The sequence below is a fragment of the Ovis aries genome, chromosome 1, assembly GCF_016772045.2.
Source record: "Ovis aries strain OAR_USU_Benz2616 breed Rambouillet chromosome 1, ARS-UI_Ramb_v3.0, whole genome shotgun sequence".
NCBI lineage: Eukaryota > Metazoa > Chordata > Mammalia > Artiodactyla > Bovidae > Ovis > Ovis aries.
The window spans coordinates 179,550,134-179,573,708 of NC_056054.1; the positions used below are offsets into that span (position 1 = coordinate 179,550,134).

The window sequence follows — 23,575 nt, forward strand, 5'->3', positions numbered from 1 at the left end:
GCAGTGGGATTGCTGTACATGGAGATATTTCTATATCAGCATATAAAGCACTTCTTCTTTTAATAGCATGTAGAATTCAACTGTACATGTATGGCATAATTATTTTACCAGTTCCCCATTGAAGAATAAACCCTTGGGTTATTTTGGTGTTTTCTATAAGCATTCTCTCTTGTCATCAATATGTGCTGTCTGGTTCTATGAATCAAAACTTAGGATTACCTTTGAAAAATAAAGACTAATACTCCCATCATAATATAAGATTTGTATACTTTTCAAGTCTCACTGACTCTTTGGACATGAGTTTGAGCAAACTCAGGGAGATAGTAAGGGACAGGGAAGCCTGGCGTGCTGCAGTTCATGGGGTCGAAAATAGTTGGACATGACTTAGTGACTGAACAGCAACAAAATAAATATATTTTAGATAATAAGCAAACAACAACTTCCCAGAATTGAAGAGTAGAGATTTCTATAGTGTCTGTAATCAGGCATTGGCCTTCTGGTGGATAGGTTGTCTAACCTTAGCTTTTCTTTCCAGCTTTCCAGCTTTTTTTGCCTTTTTATTCTACTTTCCAGAAATTTCCTCATTTAATCCTCAAATTCTTCTACTGAGTTTTTCAGTTTTTGCTAACACTTTTTAAATTTCAAATTTCTCTGAATTTTCTTTTTTTTTTCAAATGGAATTGTGTGGAATTGTCTGCCTGTGTGGATCCAAAGTTCTTAACGTGTGAGCTGGGCTGGTCTACCCTGAACTTCTCAGTAGATCTGGCTGGCCTGTTGGTTGAGAAATCCTGATGTCAGCATCTTTAGGTCTTTACTCTTGGACTGGACAGTTTCCACAAAGAAGACTCTTTCAGTTTCCTCCCTGAAGGATTAAGGGCTGGCTGGCAGCATTTTAGGGGCTTACTGAGAGTAGAGGGATCGAGGAGGGCAGGGTGATGGGACAATCTGAGCGTACAGTGTACGTGTTTCTGTGTAATCCCTATTCTTGGTATATACTGCTGTCTTTACTGATGTCTTGGCATCCTCCTGGCCAGGCTGCCATAGGACTTCAGACTTCTGCCCAGGTAGTAGGAGAGGCCACATGTCGAAAAGTTCATCCAGTAATTCTTATTTTAGTTCCTCTTTATTCCCACTTCTAACTCCGGGAGTTGGTGATGGACAGGGAGGCCTGGCGTGCTGCGATTCATGGGGTCGCAAAGAGTCGGACACGATTGAGCGACTGAACTGAGCTGAACTGAAAGGGGCCTGTCAATTCCTGAGGCTTTTAAGGATTCTTCAGGGTAGATTTGATTGGTTCTCAACTTTTTCTGCTGTTGGCTTGGGATTCAGCGTTTTCAGGGCTGCCAAGTCATCCTTCTTCCTTCCAGTCTCCAAAGTCATGTTGCTCTTGTTGCCTATTCTATCCCCTCCGCGCCCATCCTGGCTCTACCTTGTGGATTTATGCCTTAAAAAAAAAAAAAAAAAATCCCTTTACTGTGCTTTTGGTGGGGTTGCAGGAGGGAGAAAAATTGGATGTGTGTATTTAATCTACTTACTCCCTCTGCAGTGTGCACTGCCTTGATTTCTTCCACTGACACTGCCCAAGCTAAGCTCCCAGTGATCTCTGACTTTTAAAGCTAATGTACCTTTTTTGGAGTTTTCATCTTACAGTGCCAATACTTGACAGAGCTGACCATTACTTTCTTGAAATATATCTAATCTTCCCTTCTTTAGAACCATGAAGAAACCTAGCTTTATTGTGAAATAGCTTACATACCATAGCATTCCCTTTTTAAAGAATTTTTAGTATAACACAAGGTAGTGCAACCATCACCTCTATCTAATTGTTCAGTTGCTAAGTCACGTCTGACTCTTCGCAACCCCATGGACTGTAGCACACCAGGATCCTCTGTCTTCCACTGTCTCCCAGAGTTTGCCCAGATTCATGTGTGTTGAGTTAGTAATGCCATCTAACCGTCTCATGGGCCTCCCCATGTCTCAGTGGTAAAGAACCTGCCTGCCAATGCAGGAGGCACTGGTTCGATCCCTGGGTTGGGAAGATCTCCTGGAGAAGGAAATGGCAACCCATTCCAGTATTCTTGCCTGGGGAATCCATGGACAGAGGAGCTTTAGGGGAGAGTGGAGAGGGCTACAGGCTGTGGGGTTGCAAAAGAGTTGGACATGACTTAGTGACCGAAGAACATCAGTAATAACAGACTTAAACACAATTGTATCAGTAATTATACTAATGAAAAGGGACTACTGTCTAATTCCAGAGCATTTTTATCATCCCCCAAAGAAGCCCTGTAGTCATGAGCAGTCACTCCCATCCCTCACTCTCTCAGCTCCTGGTAATCACTAATCTACTTTCTGTTTTTATGGATTTGCCTATTCTGGACATTTCCTATAAATGGAATCATATAATATATGGTCTTTCATGCCTGGCTTCTTTCACTTAGCATAATGTAAAACTGCTATTTGCTGGTTAAGACCATCTCCTCTACCTGACCTCATCCTGGCCCAGTGCTGCAGGCTTCTGCGTTAGAGTCCGTTCCCTTTTCCTTTACTGCCCTTTAGGTTATCTCAGCTACTCCCCTAACTTAAAATACCACACACGCCAATGGCTCCCAAAGCATCTGTCTCATCTTGACCTCTTCTCCAAGTCCAGACTCATACAGCCACTTGCTGCCTTGGTGTCTTTACCTAGATGCTAACACGTGCTAAACTGATCGTGTCTAAAACAGAATCCAATTTTCATCCTGAGCCAAACTCAGTTCTCCTCTAGTTGAAATAATTTCAAAAATGATACTATCATCTTCCAGTTGTTCAAGTGAAAAACTTTGTATCATATGGTGTATAAGTATATATTTATGGACATGATTATTTGTTTTGGTTCTGAGTCCCTCACTAGTCTGTGAGTTCCATGAAGGCAGGAACAGTGCCTATTTGGTTCACCATTATATCCCCAGGACTAAGCACAGTGCCCAGCATGTAACAGGTGAACAAAAAATATTTGTTGAAAGAATGAATTTAAAAATGACTACAAAAAAGAATAAGACATAATTCTTGCTCTCAAGTTGTCTAGAATTTTATTAGAGATATCAGATGTCCATGTGTATGATAAAAGACTACTTAAAAAAGTACAAAATTAAGCGTCAAGGTAAGTAGTAATAATTTAGGAGTTTAGAGGCAGGATGATTAGGGGAAACAGTGGGGATGGCTCAGTTTTAGATAGGTGAAGATGAACATGAGCATAGTAGCAAGCAAAGGCCTGGAGTGGAACTTGAGTTGTTTAGGGGATGGTGGGGAGACCACTGCAGCTTCAGAAACCATTTCAGAAAACAAGCTCTTCACTTTGGCTCTTCTGATGAATGGACTTATTGGTAGGTAGAGTACACAGCGGTATGTTGTAGGAAGAAGTGCAGTACTGCAGCAAACTGGAAGAGCCCTTTCACACTGACAGATAACCTAAGGAATAAGGCATTTTATAATCAGTCTTTTATTTGGGCATCAGTAGAGACAATTTTATTAAATGCAAACTTTTGGCATAGAAATAATCAGAAAAAATTTAAACAATGTGATTTTGAAAATTTTTCTCTGCAGTTGAAGAGCTCACTCATTATGCTTCAGAGAACCTTTGATCTCCTAAGTAAGAACAAGACTGGCATGACTATCCAAAGCTAGTGATCTTAAGGACCAAAATTGTAGAGATATGTGGAACCAAAAGACAACATCTTGAAGAAAACCAGAAGATGAAGGATTTGAATGGTCATAGGAACATTTCAATATTTTCTCATTATTCACACTTCTAATATGAACATTCTTTTTAATAACATTTATTGAAGAATTAGCATCTGACGGCCTTAAGAATCCATCCTTTCATTTCTTATACATAATTCTAAGCTGTGAATTTCTCCAGTGAAGCGTGAAATATTTTGTGGATTTGAAGTTCTATGACACAAAACGAGCTGAGTGGTATGGCCTCATTTTCACAGTGAGGTTTGAAGCTTGATGCTCTAACTTTATCTGTTAGCACAGAATTAGTATGCATCCATTAGGCTGTTTTCACAGGTAAACATTAAAGAAGATGAAGACAATGGAAGAAACCACTAAATCATTATTATCTTTGAAGGATCAGTTTTCAGGCATATATTATAACATAGCTTTGTGTACTGTAAATATTACAGTGTCTTCATCTATTTAGCAAGGAAATTCAATAGTTGAACCTTTTGAATCTGCATGTTGATGATTATCTGGAAGATTCTTCAGCCATGTCATGTATGAAGGAAATAGGTGTTTCTTCAGGTGGCTCTGTCGGAGGTGCAATTAGCTTGCCTCTTCATACAGCAAATGGCAGAAGAGTCCACTTCAGAAAAGGAAACATGTAGGATACCAACCCTCAAAATGAAGAACTGTGCTCTGAGTTTTAAAAAGATTATGGTAAAACCTGGGCGTTTTAGTGTCAGAGCAAATGCATACTTGAACTAAGCTTGGCTTCAGCTTAGCAAACTTTTATGATGGATTTGAGCCATCTGGTTGAAAATAATTTGTGGGTTACTTTTCAGTAGCCTCCTGTGGCTTTATTTACTCATTCACGTGTGGCTATAGTCAGTCAGTTGTAAGCCAGACACAAACTTTAACTCTTTAATGAAGACTTTGGGGGCCAGTATCTCCCAATACAAGTGCACTGACAAGCTGTAAATCAGATGCGAGCTTTGGCTCTTTCAAAAGTTGTTAGGCATATGTGTCTTAATACAAGTTATGTCTCTGGAACAAGAGAGGGACATTGCAGAATAAGTTGTATATATTCTTACTGTTTGAATAACAGTTGCCTTTAAATGTTTTTTTGCCCAGAGTCATCCAAGCCACATGGGATTGCTAAAGTCATTTTTGCGATGCCCACAGAGAAAGAAAAGTATTGACTGGATTAGAGGAGAACCAGGTTTCTCTGGGTGAATCCCAACTAACCTACCTACCAGTGTACATTCCTGGAGGTTTTTTGATAAGGATTTATGAGGTGTCTGACTGTGAGCAAGAATGACTGGATTGTCACTCTAAAACTTGTTCTCTGTTAAGTTCACGAAAATGGTCAATGAGAAGCTGAATATTTTTGTGATGTTTCCTCAAAACTTGTACTTCATAAAATACCTCAGAAGAAAGTTACCAAAGTTGCTTTATAAATTATGACTAAATATGTATGCAGAAATTCAATTAACTGTATTTGAGCCTATGTAAACTGAGGATCAATAAAATCCAAAATGTCTAAGTTGTTTTTCTTCTTTTTCTGTAAAACCGTCCCCAAACTAGAAACCCTGTTTCAGTGAAAACATACATGGGCCGACACGCTTCAGAAAATTTTTGTGCAAAATTAAAACCCAAAGAGGACTCTCATCCTAGGGCAGTTTTTATTTCTAATATGCAGCCTGCTGGTCTAATGCAGACTGCTTGCCGTAAATCATGAAAATGAAGTTGGATAATTAACAGATCAAGGACAGGGATGGGCCTTTAAGAGAAGGTTAGCGAATTTGGGGGCGGTACGTCGGTAACAATTCGCGGTGGAGAGCTCCACCAACGCCTGTTGCTGTGTCTCAGTGAGACTGGCCGACCCACGGCTCTCCTGTACTTCGGAAACCCTCCGGGCTCCGGGGTTTCCCGTATTTCCGCCTCCGAGTCTTCCCCGACCCGAGGCTCCCGAGGCTGCCCCGCCCACGCACCGCCCGCAGGCACGGGCGGGGTCGGGGCGGCCGCCTCTGGGGCGGAGGTGCGGGGCCAGCCGGGGGCCCGACCGCCTGGACCGGCTCCGGGAGCCCGAGCTCGGCTCCTCCGCGCCCTCGGGCGCCCGGGCCGCGGGCCGGGGAGGGGCTTCGCTAGGGCAGGGGGGGGCCTCCGCACGTGCGGGCGGGCGGGGATCCCCGGCGCCGGGGGCGGGGCACCCGGAAGCTCACGGACCTGCGGCGCTGAAGCCCGCCCGCCCGGGGGCGGCGGGGACGCCGCGGGGAGGCGGCAGCACCGCCCGGGCGGCGGCCGGCTGTGGTCACAGGTGGGCGGCAGCGGAGAGCGGAGCCGGGGTCCCCGAGACTCCAGTCATCGCGGCCGTAACCCCGCGGATCAGAGATCCCGGAGCCGCGTCCGCGCCCCGGGAGAAGCCAACCCTGCTCCTCTCCGCCTCGGCCTCTTTGGCTGTAGCCGCACCTCGGCTCCGGAGCGCAGGTAACTTCCCTCCCAAGGTCATTCTTCGGGCTGGGCGGCGTGGCGTTCTCGGTCCGCCCACGTTCTTGCGATTGACGGGGGCGGCAGAGGCGCGCCCAGCTTGCTGCGGAGAAGCGGGGCTGGACGGCGACCCCGAGCGTCGCCCGAGCTCCTCTCCCGAGCCGGGTCGTCGGCCCCAGCGGGTAGACGCTTTGTTTCCGCCCGCAGCCCTGAGGGTGTTTCCATCCGCACCCAGGCTTCGGGCGGGGACGGCTCGGTTCTCCCCAGCCCGCACCCGCAGGTGAGCGCAGCCGCCCGCGCCCCGGCTGTCCCGGGCCGCGTAGTCGGCTGTCGTCATGGGAACCGCTGGTGCCCAGACGGCGCCGGTCCTGGATGGGGTACCTGGTGTTGAAGGCAGCTCGGAAGCAGCGAGAGCCCGAGAGCTCTGCGTCTGGCCAAGGACAGCCAGAAAATCCGGATGAAAAGGGGACCACCTCCCCCTCGTTCTCATTTTTTAATTCTCAGGCGTTGGTGGTTAATCAGAGATAGACGTGGATGTGTTTACGAGATGTGAGTTGTATTCGTCCCACTTTTCTTTCTGAGGGCTTCGTGTGCCTCGTAGTGACAGGTGGAAATCACGACCCAGAAGGGCGCTATGAAGCCAGTGAAGAAAACCAAAGCGGAGGAACCTGAATTGGAGCCCCTGTGCTGTTGCGAGTACATAGATCGAAATGGGGAAAAGAACCACGTGGCTGCTTGTTTGTGTGATTGCCAAGATCTGGACGAAGGGTGTGATAGGTAAGCACTATGTTTCTTGATACTGACCCCACCGGCCCTTTTGAGAACTAGCATGTATACTTGGAGCTCAGCCATGCAGAACGCTAGAATTTGCTCTTCATTCTGTTTCTACTTATCTCCAATTGAAAGTTGTCTTCTGTGTCAAGTGTGAAGGCTTGATAAAGATGAATTATTACTCAGCAGTGCACAACTGTCTGTTCAGCCCAGTTTATTAGGAATTATTATTTCTCATTTAAAGGGAGAAGATGATGGAGAGAACAGGCAGATAATGGAATAGTAGACAAGTTAAATTGTATAAAAAAATAAAATGCAGGCCAGTACAATCTGTAAGTTTAAAATGAACACATTAGTACCAGGAAGTTCCTTCATTCTTGGTGGTCTCAGCATTCAGAGACTGACACCTTGGGGCTGGCTTGCACTTGACCATAAAGGGCCTTGAGGGTTGAAAAATCAGTCTCACCCTTCTTTCTGGGAAGGTGATCCAGCCAGAGGCACGATCCTACCCTGGATGGGTTGTTTTCAGCATGAGCAGTAGCCCTGTCCTGATTGATGCTGTTACATTTGGCTTTTATTTTCACCATTATCCCAAGTGATGAAAATTAGCTATCCAAAGAGCCAGTTTCTAACATCACTGAAAAAATTTTGTACCAAATAGTAGTAACCTGGTCTTTATCCATTTTCTAAGTAATTATATTTTTAAAAATTGTTAGCATATGGAAAGCACAGTGTGGGAAGGATAAGGATGGTGGAGACTTGCTTTTCCCATTGGTAATTACTTCTGTTAAAAAAAAAAAAAGTCATTGAAATGGTAAATTGCTGACTTACATCTTGGTGCATTAATCTTGCCATGAGAAGCATTCCTGGGGACTACTGTAGTCTAGTATTCCATAACCCCTTTGTAATTCTTCCTTGACAGTGTGTATAATGTCTTATTATTGTTTAGTGCTAAGTTGTGTCCAGCTCTTTTGCAACCCCATGGACTGTAGTCCCCCAGGCGCCTCTGTCTATGGGAGGAAAGAATAGGCAATAGGCAATATGTCTATTTCCCAGGCAAGAATACTGGAGTAGGTTGTCATTTCCTTCTCAAGGGGATCTTTCTGATCTAGGGGTCAAACCCACGTCTCCTGCATTGCAGGTGGATTCTTTAGCACTGAGCCACCTAAAAGGCCCTATATAATCTCTTACAGGTGCCTTTAAGTATAGGTTCTTCAGACTTAGGTAAAATCCGTCCTGAGAATATGGAGCACTTTGGACTAATGAATGGAGAAATGATGCCTTTTCCATAACCTGCATCACTCAAAACCACTGCTTTTCCATTAGCCTTCTAACTCTTCCTGCCTCCCATCCCTTGAGACCTGAGCTGCCCCTGAGTTCTCTTCTCTCCATACTCTTCTCTGGAGATGAGCTCCCAGCATTTCCATAAACCTGCTGCTCTGTATGCCTCGGTTTTAGAAAAGGCAGAGGAACCAGAGATTAAATTGCCAACATCCACTGGATCATGGAAAAGCAAGAGAGTTCCAGAAAAACATCTATTTCTGCTTTATTGACTATGCCAAAGCCTTTGATTGTGTGGATCACAATAAACTGTGGAAAATTCTGAAAGAGATCGGAATACCAGACCACCTAACCTGCCTCTTGAGAAATCTGTATGCAGGTCAGGAAACAACAGTTAGAACTGGGCATGGAACAACAGACTGGTTCCAAATAGGAAAAGGAGTACATCAAGGCTGTATATTGTCACCCTGCTTATTTAACTTCTGTGCAGAGTACATCATGAGAAATGCTGGACTGGAAGAAACACAAGCTGGAATCAAGATTGCTGGGAGAAATATCAATAACCTCAGATATGCAGATGACACCACCCTTATGGCAGAAAGTGAAGAGGAGCTAAAAAGCCTCTTGATGAAAGTGAAAGAGGAGAGCAAAAAAGCTGGCTTAAAGCTCAACATTCAGAAAACGAAGATCATGGCATCTGGTCCCATCACTTCATGGGAAATAGATGGGGAAACAGTAGAAACAGTGTCAGACTTTATTTTTGGGGGGCTCTAAAATCACTGCAGATGGTGACTACAGCCATGAAATTAAAAGACGCTTACTCCTTGGAAGAAAAGTTATGACCAACCTAGATGGCATATTCAAAAGCAGAGACATTACTTTGCCGACTAAGGTCCGTCTAGTCAAGACTATGGTTTTTCCTGTGGTCATGTGTGGATGTGAGAGTTGGATTGTGAAGAAGGCTGAGTGCCGAAGAATTGATACTTTTGAACTGTGGTGTTGGAGAAGACTCTTGAGAGTCCCTTGGACTGCAAGGAGATCCAACCAGTCCATTCTGAAGGAGATCAACCCTGGGATTTCTTTGGAAGGAATGATGCTAAAGCTGAAGCTCCAGTACTTTGGCCACCTCATGCGAAGAGTTGACTCATTGGCAAAGACTCTGATGCTGGGAGGGATTGGGGGCAGGAGGAGAAGGGGATGACCGAGGATGAGATGGCTGGATGGCATCATGGACTCGATGGACATGAGTCTGAGTGAACTCCGGGAGATAGTGATGGACAGGGAGGCCTGGCGTGCTGCGATTCATGGGGTCGCAAAGAGTCGGACACGACTGAGTGACTGAACTGAACTGAACTGTATGCCTCCCATATAATTAGTTCCCATTCATTTCCAGGTCTAGCCCTATTCTTTAAAATTCTAAATTTCTAAAATTGATGTTATCCTTCCTTCAACTGTTCCTTTCCATAATAGCCTAAGTATGCAAAAAAGTCAACAATACCACCTGTCCACCAGCCTCCGTCATTTGAGTCATACTAGTGTGATCTCTTTTCTCAGCTATTCGTAAGACAACCGTTTTGCCTTTTTGCATTTCTTTTTCTTGACCACTGCCTCTTGTCATGAACCTCCACACATAGTTCTTCAGGTACTCTATCTATCAGATCTAATCCCTTGAATCTATTTGTCACTTCCACTGTATAATTGTAAGGGATTTGATTTAGGTCATACCTGGATGGTCTAGTGGTTTTCCCTATTTTCTTCAGTTTAAGTCTGAATATTGTATAAGGAGATCTCTTCAAGAAAGTTAGAGATACCAAGGGAACATTTCATGCAAAGTTGGGCACAGTGAAGGACAGAAATGGTATGGACCTGACAGAAGCAGAAGATATTAAGAAGAGGTGGCGAGAATACACAGAAGAACTATATAAAAAAGGTCTTCATGACCCAGATAATCACAATGGTATAATCACTCACCTAGAGCCAGACATCCTGGAATGTGAAGTCAAGTGGGCCTTAGGAAGCATTACTAGGAACAAAGCTAGTGGAGGTGATGGAATTCCGGTTGAACCATTTCAAATCCTAAAAGATGATTCTGTGAAAGTGCTGCACTCAATATGCCAGCAAATTTGGAAAACTCAGCAGTGGCCACAGGACTGGAAAAGGTCAGTTTTCATTCCAATCCCAAAGAAAGGTAGTGCTGAAGAATGCTCAAACTACCGCACAATTGCACTCATCTCACACGCTAGCAAAGTAATGCTCAAAATTCTTCAAGCCACGTTTCAACAGTACATGAACCGTGAACTTCCAGATGTTCAAGCTGGTTTTAGAAAAGGCAGAGGAACCAGAGATCAAATTGCCAGCATCCATTGGATCATAGAAAAAGCAAGAGAGTTCCAGAAAAACATCTACTTCTGCTGTATTGACTATGCCTTTGACTGTGTGGATCATTACAGACTGGAAAATTCTTAAAGAGATGGGACTATCAGACCACCTGACCTGCCTCCTGAGAAATCTGTATGCAGGTCGAGAAGCAACAGTTAGAACTGGACATGGAACAACAGACTGGTTCCAAATTGGGAAAGGAGTACGTCAATCCTGTATATTGTCACTGTTTATTTAATTCATATGCAGAGTACATCATGTGAAATGCTGGGCTGGATGAAGCACAAGCTGGAATCAAGATTACTGGGAGAAATATCAATAACTTCAGATATGCAGATGACACCACACTAATGGCAGAAAGCAAAGGGGAGCTAAAGAGCCTTTTGATGAAAGTGAAAGAGGAGAGTGAAAAAGTTGGCTTAAAGCTCAACATTCAGAAAACTAAGATCATGGCATCCAGTCATGATCAATTCATGATTACTTCATGGCAAATAGATGGGGAAACAATGGAAGCAATGAGAGACTTTATTTTGGAGGGCTTCAAAATCACTGCAGATGGTGACTGCAGCCATGAAATTAAAAGACGCTTGCTCCTAGGAAGAAAACCTATGACCAACCTAGACAGCATATTAAAAAGCAGAGACATTACTTTGCCGACAGAGGTCTGTCTAGTCAAAGCATTTTTTCTCCAATAGTCATATATGGATGTGAGAGCTGGACTATAAAGAAAGCTGAGTGCCAAACAACTGATGCTTTTGAACTGTGGTGTTGGAGAAGAATCTTGAGAGTCCCTTGGACTGCAAGGAGATCCAACCAGTCCATCCTAAAGGAGATCAGTCCTGAATATTCATTGGAAGGACTGATGCTGAAGCTGAAACTTCAATACTTTGGCCACCTGATGTGAAGAACTGGAAGAGACCCTGATGCTGGCAAAGATAGAGAGCAGGAGGAGAAGGATGAGATGGTTGGATGGCAGTCACCGACTTGATGGACATGAGTCTGAGCAAGCTCTGGGAGTTGGTGATGGACAGGGAAGCCTGGTGTACTGCAGCCCATGGGGTCGCCAAGAGTCGGACCCGACTGGGGGACTGAACTGAACTGAGTGTGATCTCTACTCTTCCTGATGCCATCCCCTGCCCTCCTGAACTGGTTTACTCCCCAGGGCCAGGGTGGGTTTTGTGCTGCACTCAGGTCTCTCCAGGAGAAGGCAATGGCACTCCACTCCAGTACTGTTGCCTGGAAAATCCCATGGGCGGAGGGGCCTGGTAGGCTGCAGTCCATGGGGTCGCAAAGAGTCGAACACGACTGAATGACTTAGCAGCGGCAGCAGCGGGTCTCTCCATGGAACGCCTCCTTGCCTTCCTCCCCACCCAGATGAATACTAGCCAGCAAGTCCCAGCACATTCCCTTTTCCCACAAAGACCCCTGTGATGACTCCACCCAGAAATGTGTCTTCTCTTCTGAGCATACCTTACAGTGTTTGGCCTGTATAGTTCATTGGGCGATTTTATTATTTTGTCACTTATCTAATAATATTTCTTGGATTCCCGTGTTGTCTTCACAATTAGATTGTGAATGGGTTTTTTGAGATTTTTATGTCTCGACACCTACCCAAGTCTGAACAGTACTTAGGTGGAATTTGTGTGTATTCCCGTGTATTTGTTCCATGTAGAAATAGTTCTGTTAAATATCTAAACATTTTCTCATTTGAATTAAAAAATTATACATGAATCTGTAAGGCTCTTGTTTAATAGTAAAGAAGTCAAATCCTTGGCCTTTGGCACCTTTTACCATTTACATTGCTGTCTGGCCTCCAGTGTGGGGTGGTTTTTAATTCAACAAACATGTACCATGGGCCTTCTCTGTGCTCTTTCTGAATAGATGGATCACGTGTAAGTCCGTGCAGCCTGAGACCTGTGAAAAGATCATGGACACAATCTCAGACCGCCTCCGGATTCCTTGGCTTAGGGGAGCCAAGAAAGTTAACATTAGCATCCTTCCCCCACTGTTCCTGCTGCCTGTCTTTCTCCGAGTGGCTTCCTGGCATTTTCTGCTTGGGGCGGTGGTTTTGACCTCCCTCCCCGTGCTGGCTCTGTGGTACTACTACCTCACTCACAGGAGGAAAGAGCAGACTCTGTTTTTCCTGAGCCTCGGACTGTTCTCTCTGGGCTACATGTACTACGTGTTCCTGCAGGAAGTGGTCCCCAAGGGGCGTGTGGGGCCCACTCGGCTGGCTCTTCTTTCCTGTGGGTTATTGCTCATCCTCTTCGCCTTGTACAGAGCCAAGAAGAATCCAGGTTACCTCAGAAACCCAGCACCCAATGACAGGGCTCTAAGTGGCAGCCAGCTTGAATGCCTGAACAGAAAAGGGCCTGAGAAGCCCAAGGGGTTCCCCGGCGCAGATCTGTCAGGCGGTCTCAACAACCGCGCACCCAAGGACGAGACTAAGGACTCCCCTAGGACATCGGCCGGAAGCCCGGCCAAAGGGAAGGAGGACTGGTGCGCCAAGTGCCAGCTGGTGCGGCCAGCCCGGGCGTGGCACTGCCGGATCTGCGGCATCTGTGTGAGGAGGATGGATCACCACTGTGTCTGGTATGTTGGAAAGATCTGGAGGCTCGCGGAGCCTACATAAGCTCTCATGAGACTCGCCGGATGTGCTTTCCCTTTGTTTCCATCCTCATCTCTCCCCTTCCCAGCTTTACACCTTGTAGATATTTGTGGGCTGTATATGATGTTGCCACTTAGTCATCAGTTTTTCGAGCTTCACAAATTTAGTTCTTTTCAGTCATTTCCTGAAGGTGGTTTTTTTTTTTTTTTTTTTTTTTTGGGCTTTCTCATCTTAGCTGCCCCTCATTTTCTCCTTTGTAAGAGAGAGGTATCTACAGTTGAATGACATTTAAAAAAAGAATGTATTAGAAGTAGTATAGGTGTGTCTCCCTCACAGAGCTTAGGAACATGTTCCTGGACCTCTAGGTGGCTTATTCTCTGACTGTGTATTCGTCCATCATTTAGATGTACCAGTGATTTCTGGTCTACATTCTTGACTTAAGGCTCTGCCAGATAATTCCCTATTTGATTATTTGTGCAGAAGTGGGCTTTTGGGGGTCACTTCTCTGCTGCCCAGTGACAAATGAGGACACCTGAGGCCCGTAAGATGTGAAGTGTGACTTTTAAAGAAAATGTTGCAGCTTCACCGACTAAATCTTAAAAGGGGAGTGATTCATTCAGATATGAATGTTCTAAGTAGCTTGTTTGCAACTTTCTCACTCTTGAGGCAGTCACAGTCAGTGAATTACTCTTTTTACACCTAGCATTCTGATCATGTTCCACTCTCCCCCTTAGAAGGGGATGTGGAAAAGGGTGCTGACCGCCCGGACAGCACAGAAGCGGACTTAAGTTCAAGGCTTGTGAACAGGGACAGCTGTTTTTCTGGGGCTTTAAGAGTAAACAGGTATTTTCATTTTTAGGTTTTCCTCTTTTCTGTCGTCATCATTTATTCTCATGCATGCCTGCGTATGTGCGTGCGGGTTGGTGGTGGTCGATTTGCAAGCGCTGGTTTGCAGAGGGCCTGACAGCCTTGCTTATGAGATCTCTCCCCACTGGATTATCCTGATGTGCCCGTCAACGTGCCCTGCAAAAGGCCATGACACGGAACTAAACTCTGTAGGTGACAAGTAGTCTGCATACTATTGAGCTGTTCTCCAGCCCCACACTGCGTTTCTAACCTCCTGGGGTCTTTTATTAATATGTGTATTTAATAGGGATTTTTTTCCCACACTGTGTAATACTTCTGATTTAGCATTTTTAAGTTTTTATAACTCTGATGCCATCTTATCCTTATGCAGTGATGACAGTGTTAACTCTTAACACTGGGCGACAGACCTCACTTACTAATATCTAGAAAGATTTCTTAGCTATGTTTTACTTTTCACGTACTCTTGTCCTTAAACTAATGAGATGATTTCACTTTGCAAAGATTAGAGAATGTAAGAGTATATCTCTCAGCAGACAAAATTTTAATTCCCTAAAAGTGGAAAACAAGAGAACATATATTTTTTTAATAACTGAAAGGTATACTATCCCTGTATTAAATGCTTTCTTGTTTATTGAGTTACATAGAGAACTTTTAAAGATATGTTTGCTTTCTTCCCCCTTGTGCTGTTTTGAGGATAAATAGCTGTGTCGGAGAATCAAACCATCAAGCATTTATACTTGCCCTTTTGGTCTTCCTGCTCACCTCGATATATGGGATAACGCTGACCTTGGACACCATCTGTACAGACAGAAGTGTCTTCACAGCTCTCTTCTATTGCCCTGGAGTTTATGCAAATTACAGGTGAGATCCCCATACAAGGGGCCTGGGAAGAGGGAGTGGATTTGCAGTCAGCATAAGGGGCTGTGATCTGTGGCTGGGTGAGCGGTTCTCACCCAAAACACGGGATAGGTTCTAGGGATGCTGGGTAGCCCCAGAATTGCTAGTACACAGCTGTGCAGTGAATATGTGCGTTTTTCTCGGCTGATGTCAGAAGGAGCGCTAACCTTAAAAAGTGAGGAACTAGTGCTCTCCAGGTAAGACCAGGCTTACTCAGGGACTTCAAGAGACCACTGGCATGCCAAAGGCAGCGACAGTGAAACTGCAATAACTCTCAGTCTCTGGGGATGAGTATCAGGGGGCGTTTCACTTCACTGCTGCTTTCTGATGCTCTGAAGCCCAGTCTTAATTTATTGCTTCTGACCCTTTTCTGAAATGCTTACAATCTCTGTAACCTTTCTTTTCTATTTAACCTCCATTGATTTTTTTTTTCTGTTCTACTTTTTTTTTTTTTTTTTAAATCACCACTCATGATCACTGTAGTATCTAGGTCAAAATTTCCTTCAGTGTTTTTAGGTTGGGGACCATTTATACAGTGTGAGGATTGCCATGTTTTAACAGAAGCTGGAATTTCTTTAGCTTTGGCCTAGCCCCCTCACACCCCTCCTCACGCAAAACTCTGCTTTAGGACGTGTATCACGAGCCACTGAGAATAGTAGTTACTAAAGAATTTCACAGCCTATGAAGACTCAACATAAAGAAGAAAGGACACTCTCAACCTGAGGAGGGCCCATCTATTCTAATGCCCATGAATGTCTAGGTCTGTAATAGCAAGGAGCAGAGCTGTCCATGGACTGGTACAGACAAGCGCCTGAGCAGACAAAGCAGGATGTCTTGAAAACAAAGAGTGAGAAGAAAGCAAAGGACCTTGCTGCTGCTGCTGCTAAGTCGCTTCAGTCGTGTCCGACTCTGTGCAACCCCACAGGTGGCAGCCCGCCAGGCTCCCCCATCCCTGGGATTCTCCAGGCAAGAACACTGGAGTGGGTTGCCATTTCCTTCTCCAGTGCATGAAAGTGAAAAGTGAAAGTGAAGTCGCTCAGTTGAGTCCGACTCTTAGTGACCCCATGGACTGCAGCCCACCAGTCTCCTCCGTCCATGGCTTTTTCCAGGCAAGAGTACTGGAGTAGGGTGTCATTGCCTTCTCCAAAAGGACCTTGAGGGTCCTTTTATGTTAGTAATGAGTTTTGAGTATGTTAGTAATGAGTACTGAGTATGTTACGCATGAGTTTTCTAGACCTTCTGTGGGCCTCATAAATGAAATGAGGAACATAGTCCAGCTACTATGTTCTCAGTGCTGTGGACCAACGATTCATGTCTCCTCCCTGGGTCTTAGTTGTCCTCATCTTCGTAGTGCTTTAATCATCCCCGAGGTCCTTTCAGCTTAACAGTGAAGATTCTGAACCAGTTTCCAGCTAACTCATTTGCAAATGTTGACCGAAAATAACCAATTAGCAGACATCAGATGAGCTGGAAGGGGCTTTCTTGCCCCATGGGGTTTTGTTTGGTTTGAGGCAGTGGGGTTTGAAACGTGGTTGTGCTCCTGATGCTCCTGCAGAGCTGACCAGGAAAGGGCTGCCTATGCGGGGAGCTTTCCTCTCACTTGTGCTCAGCAACCTAAGAGGACGGAGATGAATAACCTTAGCATTGCTCCTGGGTTCCCACCCACAGTTCCTTGAGGGACATTTTCGGCAATCTCACAGTGCCTTTATTTTCTTCTGCACTGAAAACAATTTAGGAATTATTCATTCAGCAAACAGATTTTGAGTGGTGTTGTGTCAGGTATTGTGGTGGTTGTATGGGGGCTGCAAAACAAACAAAACGGTCCTTGCTGTTCCCGTTTCACACCCTAGGAAAGGGGGCACCAGTAATGATAAAATAGGACCTCTTAATAGTCATAAATGAAGCAGGTTATTGGCATTCCGAGGATGGGAAAGGTGGGGTAATCAGGGAAGGTGCCAGAGTCCTTAGGAGTAAGTACTGTGTGTGTAAAATGTTACCACGGGGACGGCTTTCTCAACGGGAAGCGTTGACCGCCCTGACCTGCCTTTTCCCGCTCCCAGCTCGGCTCTGTGCTTCACCTGCGTGTGGTACTCTGTCATCATCACGGGGAGCATGGCCTACATCTTCCTAATCCAGCTGATAAACATCAGCTACAATGTGACCGAGAGGGAGGTGCAGCAGGCCCTGCGACAGAAGACGGGGCGCCGGCTGCTCTGCGGGCTCATCGTGGACACAGGCCAGTACAATCGGGGCTTCCTGCGGAACTGGCACCAGTTCTCCACCCTGGGCACGCACCCCTTCCACCACCCTGCCGAGGACATTGTCTGAAGTGCCTTCTGTACGGCTCCGGGGTGGGGGGGTGGCTCCTCCCTCTGCTCCCTTGCGTCGGACACTTCGGTACATGCAGGATGCTCATGTTTATCCCTTGTTTCCTAAAGGCATTATAGGGCCATGCTCAGGTTTAGGCGCTGGACTGGGAAGAAATGAATTTTTCTGATTTCATAACTTTAAAGAGATTTTTATATCTAAGAGGTAAAAGTAGAGCCATTCCTTTCCATTCACCTTACTAACTAACTAAGTCACCATAAGTTGTGGATTGCTAATGCACAAATGGATAGAAGCAGTTCCCACCCATTACTGTGGGAGAAAGAGCCTTGGATCAGGAGAGTTTCTAGTCCCTCTATTCAATTCTGTATAGCCATGCGATCCTCAGTCAAGTCCCTTCGCCGAGACTCAGGTTCACCTGTCAAGTGGGTACTGATGCCTGCCCTGGCTACCTCACAGAGCGGTTGTTGAGGGGCAGGGGTCCCGTGAGGGATGAGGTTTGTAGAAAACATGGAAAAACAACTAAAGCAGCAAGGAGGTATGAAGTATTATTAGGAGAATCCTAAGACTGGAAAAAATATTTGTAGGTCGGAATATTGAAGCTAGTATTATTGGAGTAATCTGTTTTCAGCATTTCAGAGTGAAAAACAGATCCTCAAATAACATGTTGTACAGTTAGGGGAATTTCTCTTTCTGAAGTATTAGATGTTAACTACTCAAACAGATGACCAGATGGATTTATGCTGTCATCTGATATTGAAAGGATAGTTGATGATTTTAAGCATAATGATTACTAGTATAATGTATAGTGGCCATGAGTTTAGGTGGTGAGTTCTTATATTTACCTTACTTCTTATGTATTTATTCTGCTTGGATTTACTCCCAGTAACTCCAGGAGGCATCAATGTTTTCTTCTTCCCATGTTTTGCCTGGTCAGGTGCTTGCACACTTGTGACAATAACTGGACAAGAACAGACACTCCTATGGGAAACAGTTCACTCTTTCTGGGTAGGGTGGCTGGTTATATCAAGGGCTTGATGTTTTTGTTCATGTAAGTAATACGGATACTGTCAGTAACAGCACTAAGTTGCAAAAACCAGTCTTTTGGCGTTCACATTGTTCTGGCATGAGCTCTCTTTTAAGCGGCTGATTGATGTCTTCCCACTTAACTTGCACCTTCTTCTCATTCACCTTGCCCAAGATAGAAGTGTCTCCCTGGGAGAGAAGAAACAGGGTATATGTGGTTTCCAATAAGTAATAGACTACTGTTCTTCCCTAGTTCTTCCTAAATTGTTTCTTTAATCATATCTCAAAATGGAAAATGTATAAAGGATTAACCATTTGGCTGGGCCCATTCTGCCACAGAATTAAGACGAGGCAATTGATTTCACATGGGGAAAATACCCTCTTGAAATACTTGGTTTTGTACCTGTACTTCTTTGTAGAACCTCAAAGAATTCATGAGTCCTTAAATTTGCCTTGGCTTACAGCTTAACATAGGAAAAATATTGCCAGCTTTTTCAGTCTTTCTGTGTGTGCTGCTGTAGCAAGAGGTTTATAAAGGTCGAGAAGAAGCATTGCTACTTGTACATCTCTGACCTCTGCAGCTGGCACCACCCCTAGTCCTGCCATTAATCAAGGCTCTCCTCAAGACACAGACCACATTTTTATACAAGCTTGTCATTGCTGTCCCCAGAGATGGACTGTTTAATGAATGATAGACTCCATATTACATTGATGATGAGCCAAAGAGCAAGTCTGGGGATGTTAGCAGTCTGTGGTTTGTATGGTAATGCCCTATTCCTGGCCCAGAATCAGGCATTCATTTGGAATTCATTGGAGCTGATATAACTAATTCCTTTATGTATGGGTTGGAGATAAGAGAGAGTAATAATGTCAAGGACAGCACATGTGGCCAGAAATATCGGATTGTAGTCTCTCGAATGCCAGATTCATAGCTAACTCAGATTGTTTAGCAATTGATAATAATAAAATTTACAGAAATGTTAGGATAGTGCGTAATCTTGGCCTCTGGCCAAATCTTTAGCAACAGTGAAAATACAATGTGCTGAAGATGTGTATCTGCTCAGACGCTCAGTTGTGTCCCTTCTGTGACCCCATGACTGTAGCCCCTTGGGCTCCTCTGTCCATGGGATTCTCCTGGCAAGAATACTGGAGTGGGATGCCATTTCCTCCACCAGGGGATATTCCCGACCCAGGGATCACACCTGCGTCTCTTACAGCTCCTGCATTGGCAAGCAGATTCTTTACCACTGGCGCCACCTGGGAAGCCCCCAGCTGAAGATGAGTACTCAAAAGACCAAACTCGTTTGGGAGAATGAGGAATGATCACCATCTTTATAACAACACACCCCCAATAGGGTTACCTGGATGGGCAATTCACTGTTTCCCCTCACTCAGATAAGGACTTTCTTTGCATATTATTCTGGCTGATTGGAATTAAGGTGCTTGTTTGAAGTTCTTTGAGAACTTCATGATGGGCACTTTACAGAAGCAAGCACAAACCTTTGCAAAGCTCACTGGTTTTGTGGAGGTAAAAGCCTATTGAAGTATTTGCACCAAAAGGAGCAGCAGCCAAGGGACTATCTGTGAGCAGTTTCTGTGACTCTGGGGCGTCCTTCAGCTGTACTCCTGGACTTTCAAGCCTTTTTACCATCTGGAACCATATGAGGGATTTTGTTCTTTTAAAGGACAAGGCCTCTGTGAGTGAATGAGCCCCAGAGAAAGGTGGTGGTAACCGTGGGGAATTGCCCAGCAAACCTGAAGCCCACAGTTTCTTGGCTGTAAGAGCAGGCTTGCCCCAATATAGTGCAGACAAAGTGGGTCTCCCCCTGTCACCCCACGTCCTCAGCCTCTGTTATTAAACATACTGGATATGGAGTTTACTAAATGATCTACTGTGATCCGACCACTTACATTATGGTCATGCCACTGTGTCCTCTTCCTGGGGAAGAGAAAGGGGTCCACTTGGAAGATCAGAGGGAGAAACCATTAATGATCAGGACTGCATAAAGGGAGAAGATCCTTCAATACTTAAAAACGTTTCTTATGCTACCCAGAGTACTTTGTGGTTACTGCTGGTCACACCTGAAGCGAGCTGACCATCCGTTGACACTGCCTTTTTGGTAGGTTTCTCTGATGCTGCTGAAGTCAAGCCTTAAGTGTGTTTTGGGGATGCTGGGCTGCCCTTCTCATGTCAGCCACCCGTGTGTGTGTTTAGGATCCGGTAAATCTTTGCTTTCCAAGTAGTGCTGGTTTCCTTTGGTGAATGAAGTACTTGTCTTCCACTGTACCATCTGCCTAGCAGAAAGACTGCTACGGACTTTCTCTTATGCAATAGTCCTTGGTACTTGTAAAATTTTTAGCAAGAAAAAATTTTCTATACTAGAATCTTCCACTGCCAGAAGACACAATGCTGGTAAGGTTCTCTGTAAGAGGGACCATCTGCTTAATAGGCTATTTTCTTTGGGTAGGATGTTACTTTTTTATTATAAAACTCAACTTATATAAGCAAAAATATGACATCTTGAAGCACAGTTTTAACCAGGATGTTTAAAAATTAATGTTTTGTGAGGTTTAAGGTCTCTAAATTAGGTAAGTAGGTTTATATGACAACTTCGTTTTAGCCATATTTTGGTATCCTGTATTTTAAAAAGCATTTCCTCAAATAAGAAATGGATAATGGAGACTTTTGCTTGAGGCACCTGTTTGGAAAATGGTTTTCTCATCAGCAGCTTGACAAGTGTGCCATTTTGTATTAAACATCACAAAGGTGATGCAGGTGGTGAATGAGAACTTGAAATTCAGTACGTTCATGTGGATGTTTGTTGTGACTAATACAAACTTTCTGCAAAATCAGCTACATTTAATCCTGTTTCTAATGGATAGTTATTCCCACTTCAGTTGGCACAAACCTTTTCACTGTAGTATCAGCAGCAGGTCAAAACCTGGTTGAACAGAGACCTTTAGGGGTTGTGACTATTTCCGTCAGGCCTGTGACTTGTCACAACTCTAACCTTCCTGATAGCATCTTTTACTTCTAGAAAAATCATACTTTTAAGAGCAAAGCTTTAAAACCACAGCTAGTCTATTCTAGTTATGGATGCAACTAAAATCCGCTGTTTCTTCAGATGGTGCCACTGACAAGATGCTGTGTTACAGAACTCACAAACTCATCCTGTTGTGATCCTATAGTCTGCATGATTTTGACGGTTTGAGTTGTTAGGGCTTCTGAGCCTTTTCATTTGACTGCATTTCTGGATCTGATGTTAGACTAGAGGAAGCCCAGGAAAATTTATTTAATATTATATTTCATATTTAATGTAACTAACTCAGCAACGTTAGAGGGGATTTCTGAAGCCAAATCTGGAGGCTGTGGGCTAAACGTTTTGCACTGTTTTTATACTTGTATTCATATCCTCTTATCACCTCAGACTCAGACACAAGGCCTTTTAAATGAAGATTTAAAAAATGACTGCCATTCATGTAAAATAATGTACCATGACCAAGTTGTTTAAATGGAAAATAAAGTGCTTTCTTTAAGGAAAATAGTTGATGCTTCTTGGTTTGTCTCCTGAACTCTCTTGCGCTTTAAGAAAAGCCTGCATCAGAGCTGGGCTGCCTCTCTGGCAACCTGTCCTCCCCATGCTGTGGACGGAAACTACCCCCAGCCCTCAACTGTTCTTTTCCTTGGCGTTAGTTTTCCAGTTGTGTAGGCTGGGGATACTGCTTATTTGGGCATTTTACTAGCAACAATGTTTTATTTGTTTTTGGCTGGGCAGCATGTGCAAATTTAGTCCCCCAGGGATCAAACCTGCCTCCCCATCCCCCTCCACTGGAGCTTGGAGTCTTAACCACTGGACCGCCAAGGAAGTCCAGCAATAACATTTTAAGTCGTATCTTCTGGACCGCCAAGGAAGTCCAGCAATAACATTTTAAGTCGTATCTTCTGGACCGCCAAGGAAGTCCAGCAATAACATTTTAAGTCGTATCTTTTTTTTTTTTTTTTTTAATTGGAGGCTAATTACTTTACTTTGGCCACCTTTTGGCCTTTGGCCACCTGATGCGGAGAGCTGACTCATTTGAAAAGACCCTGATGCTGGGAAAGATTGAGGGCTGGAGGAGAAGGGGACAACAGAGGATGAGATGGTTGGATGGCATCACTGACATAGACTCCGGGAGTTGGTGATAGACAGGGAGGCCTGGCGTGCTGTGGTTCACGGGGTTGCAAAGAGTCGGACACGACTGAGTGACTGAACTGAACTGAATTACTTTACAATATTGTAGTGGTTTTTGCCATACACTGACATGAATCAGCCATGGGGGTACATGTGTCCCCCATCCTGAACCGCCCTCCCACCTCCCTCCCCATCCCATCCCTTAGGGTCGTCCCAGTGCACCAGCCCTGAGCGCCCTGTCTCATGCATGGAACGTGGACTGGCGATCTACTTCACATATGGTAATATACATGTTTCAATGCTATTCTCTCAAATCATCCCACTCTTGCCTTCTCCCACAGAATCCAAAAGTCTGTTCTTTATAGCTGTGTCTCTTTTGCTGTCTCACATACAGGGTCATTGTTACTATCTTTCTAAATTCCATATATATGCATTAGTATACTGTATTGGTGTTTTTCTTTCTGACTTCACTCTGCATGATAGGCTCGTTTCATCCACCCTATTAGAATGATTCAAATGCATTCTTTTTAATGGCTGAGTAATACTCCATTGTGTATATGTACCACAGCTTTCTTATCCACCTGTCTGCTGACGAACATCTAGGTTGCTTCCATGTCCTGGCTATTGTACACAGTGCTGTGATGAACATTGGGCTACACGTGTCTCCTTTAATTCTGGTTTCCTCAGTGTGTACGCCCAGCAGTGGGGTTGCTGAGCCGTATGGCAGTTCTATTTCCAGTTTTTTAAGGAATCTTCACACTTTCCCACCAACAGTGTAAGAGGGTTCCCTTTTCTCCGCACCCTCTCCAGCATTTAAATTGTATCTTTAGGATACAGCAGCAAGAAATTGTTAGGTCATTTACTAAGTTTCTTGCTAAGTAGGTCATTTTCTAAGTTATTTTCCTGTGTCTCTTCAGAAGGTTTCTGTAGGTAGGTAAAAAGCCCTTGCTGAAACAATCAGAATGTGGACTGCTGAAGACTCAATTTCTACTGATGCTGGAGGTGAAATCAAAGGAAAAAGAAAGCTTAAGAGAGAAAACTTAAGCTTTCTGCAATTTTA

At 44.4% G+C, this 23,575-nt stretch overlaps 2 protein-coding genes across 12 annotated transcripts in view; both read left to right on the plus strand.

Moving 5' to 3' along the window:
* GRAMD1C (GRAM domain containing 1C) overlaps positions 1-5,245 on the plus strand; it is a 98,417-nt gene extending 93,172 nt beyond the window's left edge. For 6 of the 8 annotated variants that reach the window (XM_027980053.2, XM_042231617.1, XM_027980055.2 and 3 more), the window contains one exon: positions 4,834-5,245. In XM_027980053.2, the coding sequence (XP_027835854.2) occupies positions 4,834-4,935 (102 nt within the window). In that variant the 3' untranslated portion in view covers positions 4,936-5,245. Of the gene's footprint in view, positions 1-3,582 lie in introns of all 8 variants that reach the window. The other 2 variants (XM_060417887.1, XM_060417892.1) reach the window with 1 other exon arrangement.
* A 708-nt stretch (positions 5,246-5,953) lies between these two features.
* Positions 5,954-21,886, plus strand: ZDHHC23 (zinc finger DHHC-type palmitoyltransferase 23). 4 transcript variants are annotated; one of them, XM_004002929.5, is made up of 5 exons: positions 5,954-6,189; positions 6,772-6,966; positions 12,502-13,212; positions 14,789-14,956; positions 17,053-21,886. In XM_004002929.5, exons 2-5 carry the CDS (start codon positions 6,824-6,826, stop codon positions 17,318-17,320), a joined length of 1,290 nt encoding a protein of 429 aa, XP_004002978.1. In that variant the 5' UTR covers positions 5,954-6,189; positions 6,772-6,823; the 3' UTR covers positions 17,321-21,886. The 4 variants fall into 4 exon arrangements, with proteins under 4 accessions (XP_004002978.1, XP_042087580.1, XP_014947937.1 ...); XM_042231646.1 differs by having other exon boundaries at positions 14,798-14,956; XM_015092451.3 differs by having other exon boundaries at positions 6,791-6,966.
* Positions 21,887-23,575: the final 1,689 nt, after the last annotated feature.

Bases quoted from the DNA above. Each gene is read 5' to 3' on its own strand.
- ZDHHC23 (XM_004002929.5), top strand. From the start codon at position 6,824: ATGAAGCCAGTGAAGAAAACCAAAGCGGAGGAACCTGAATTGGAGCCC. The intron at 6,967-12,501 runs GTAAGCACTATG...CTTTCTGAATAG, and splicing joins CTGGACGAAGGGTGTGATAG to ATGGATCACGTGTAAGTCCG. The intron at 13,213-14,788 runs GTATGTTGGAAA...TGCTGTTTTGAG, and splicing joins ATGGATCACCACTGTGTCTG to GATAAATAGCTGTGTCGGAG.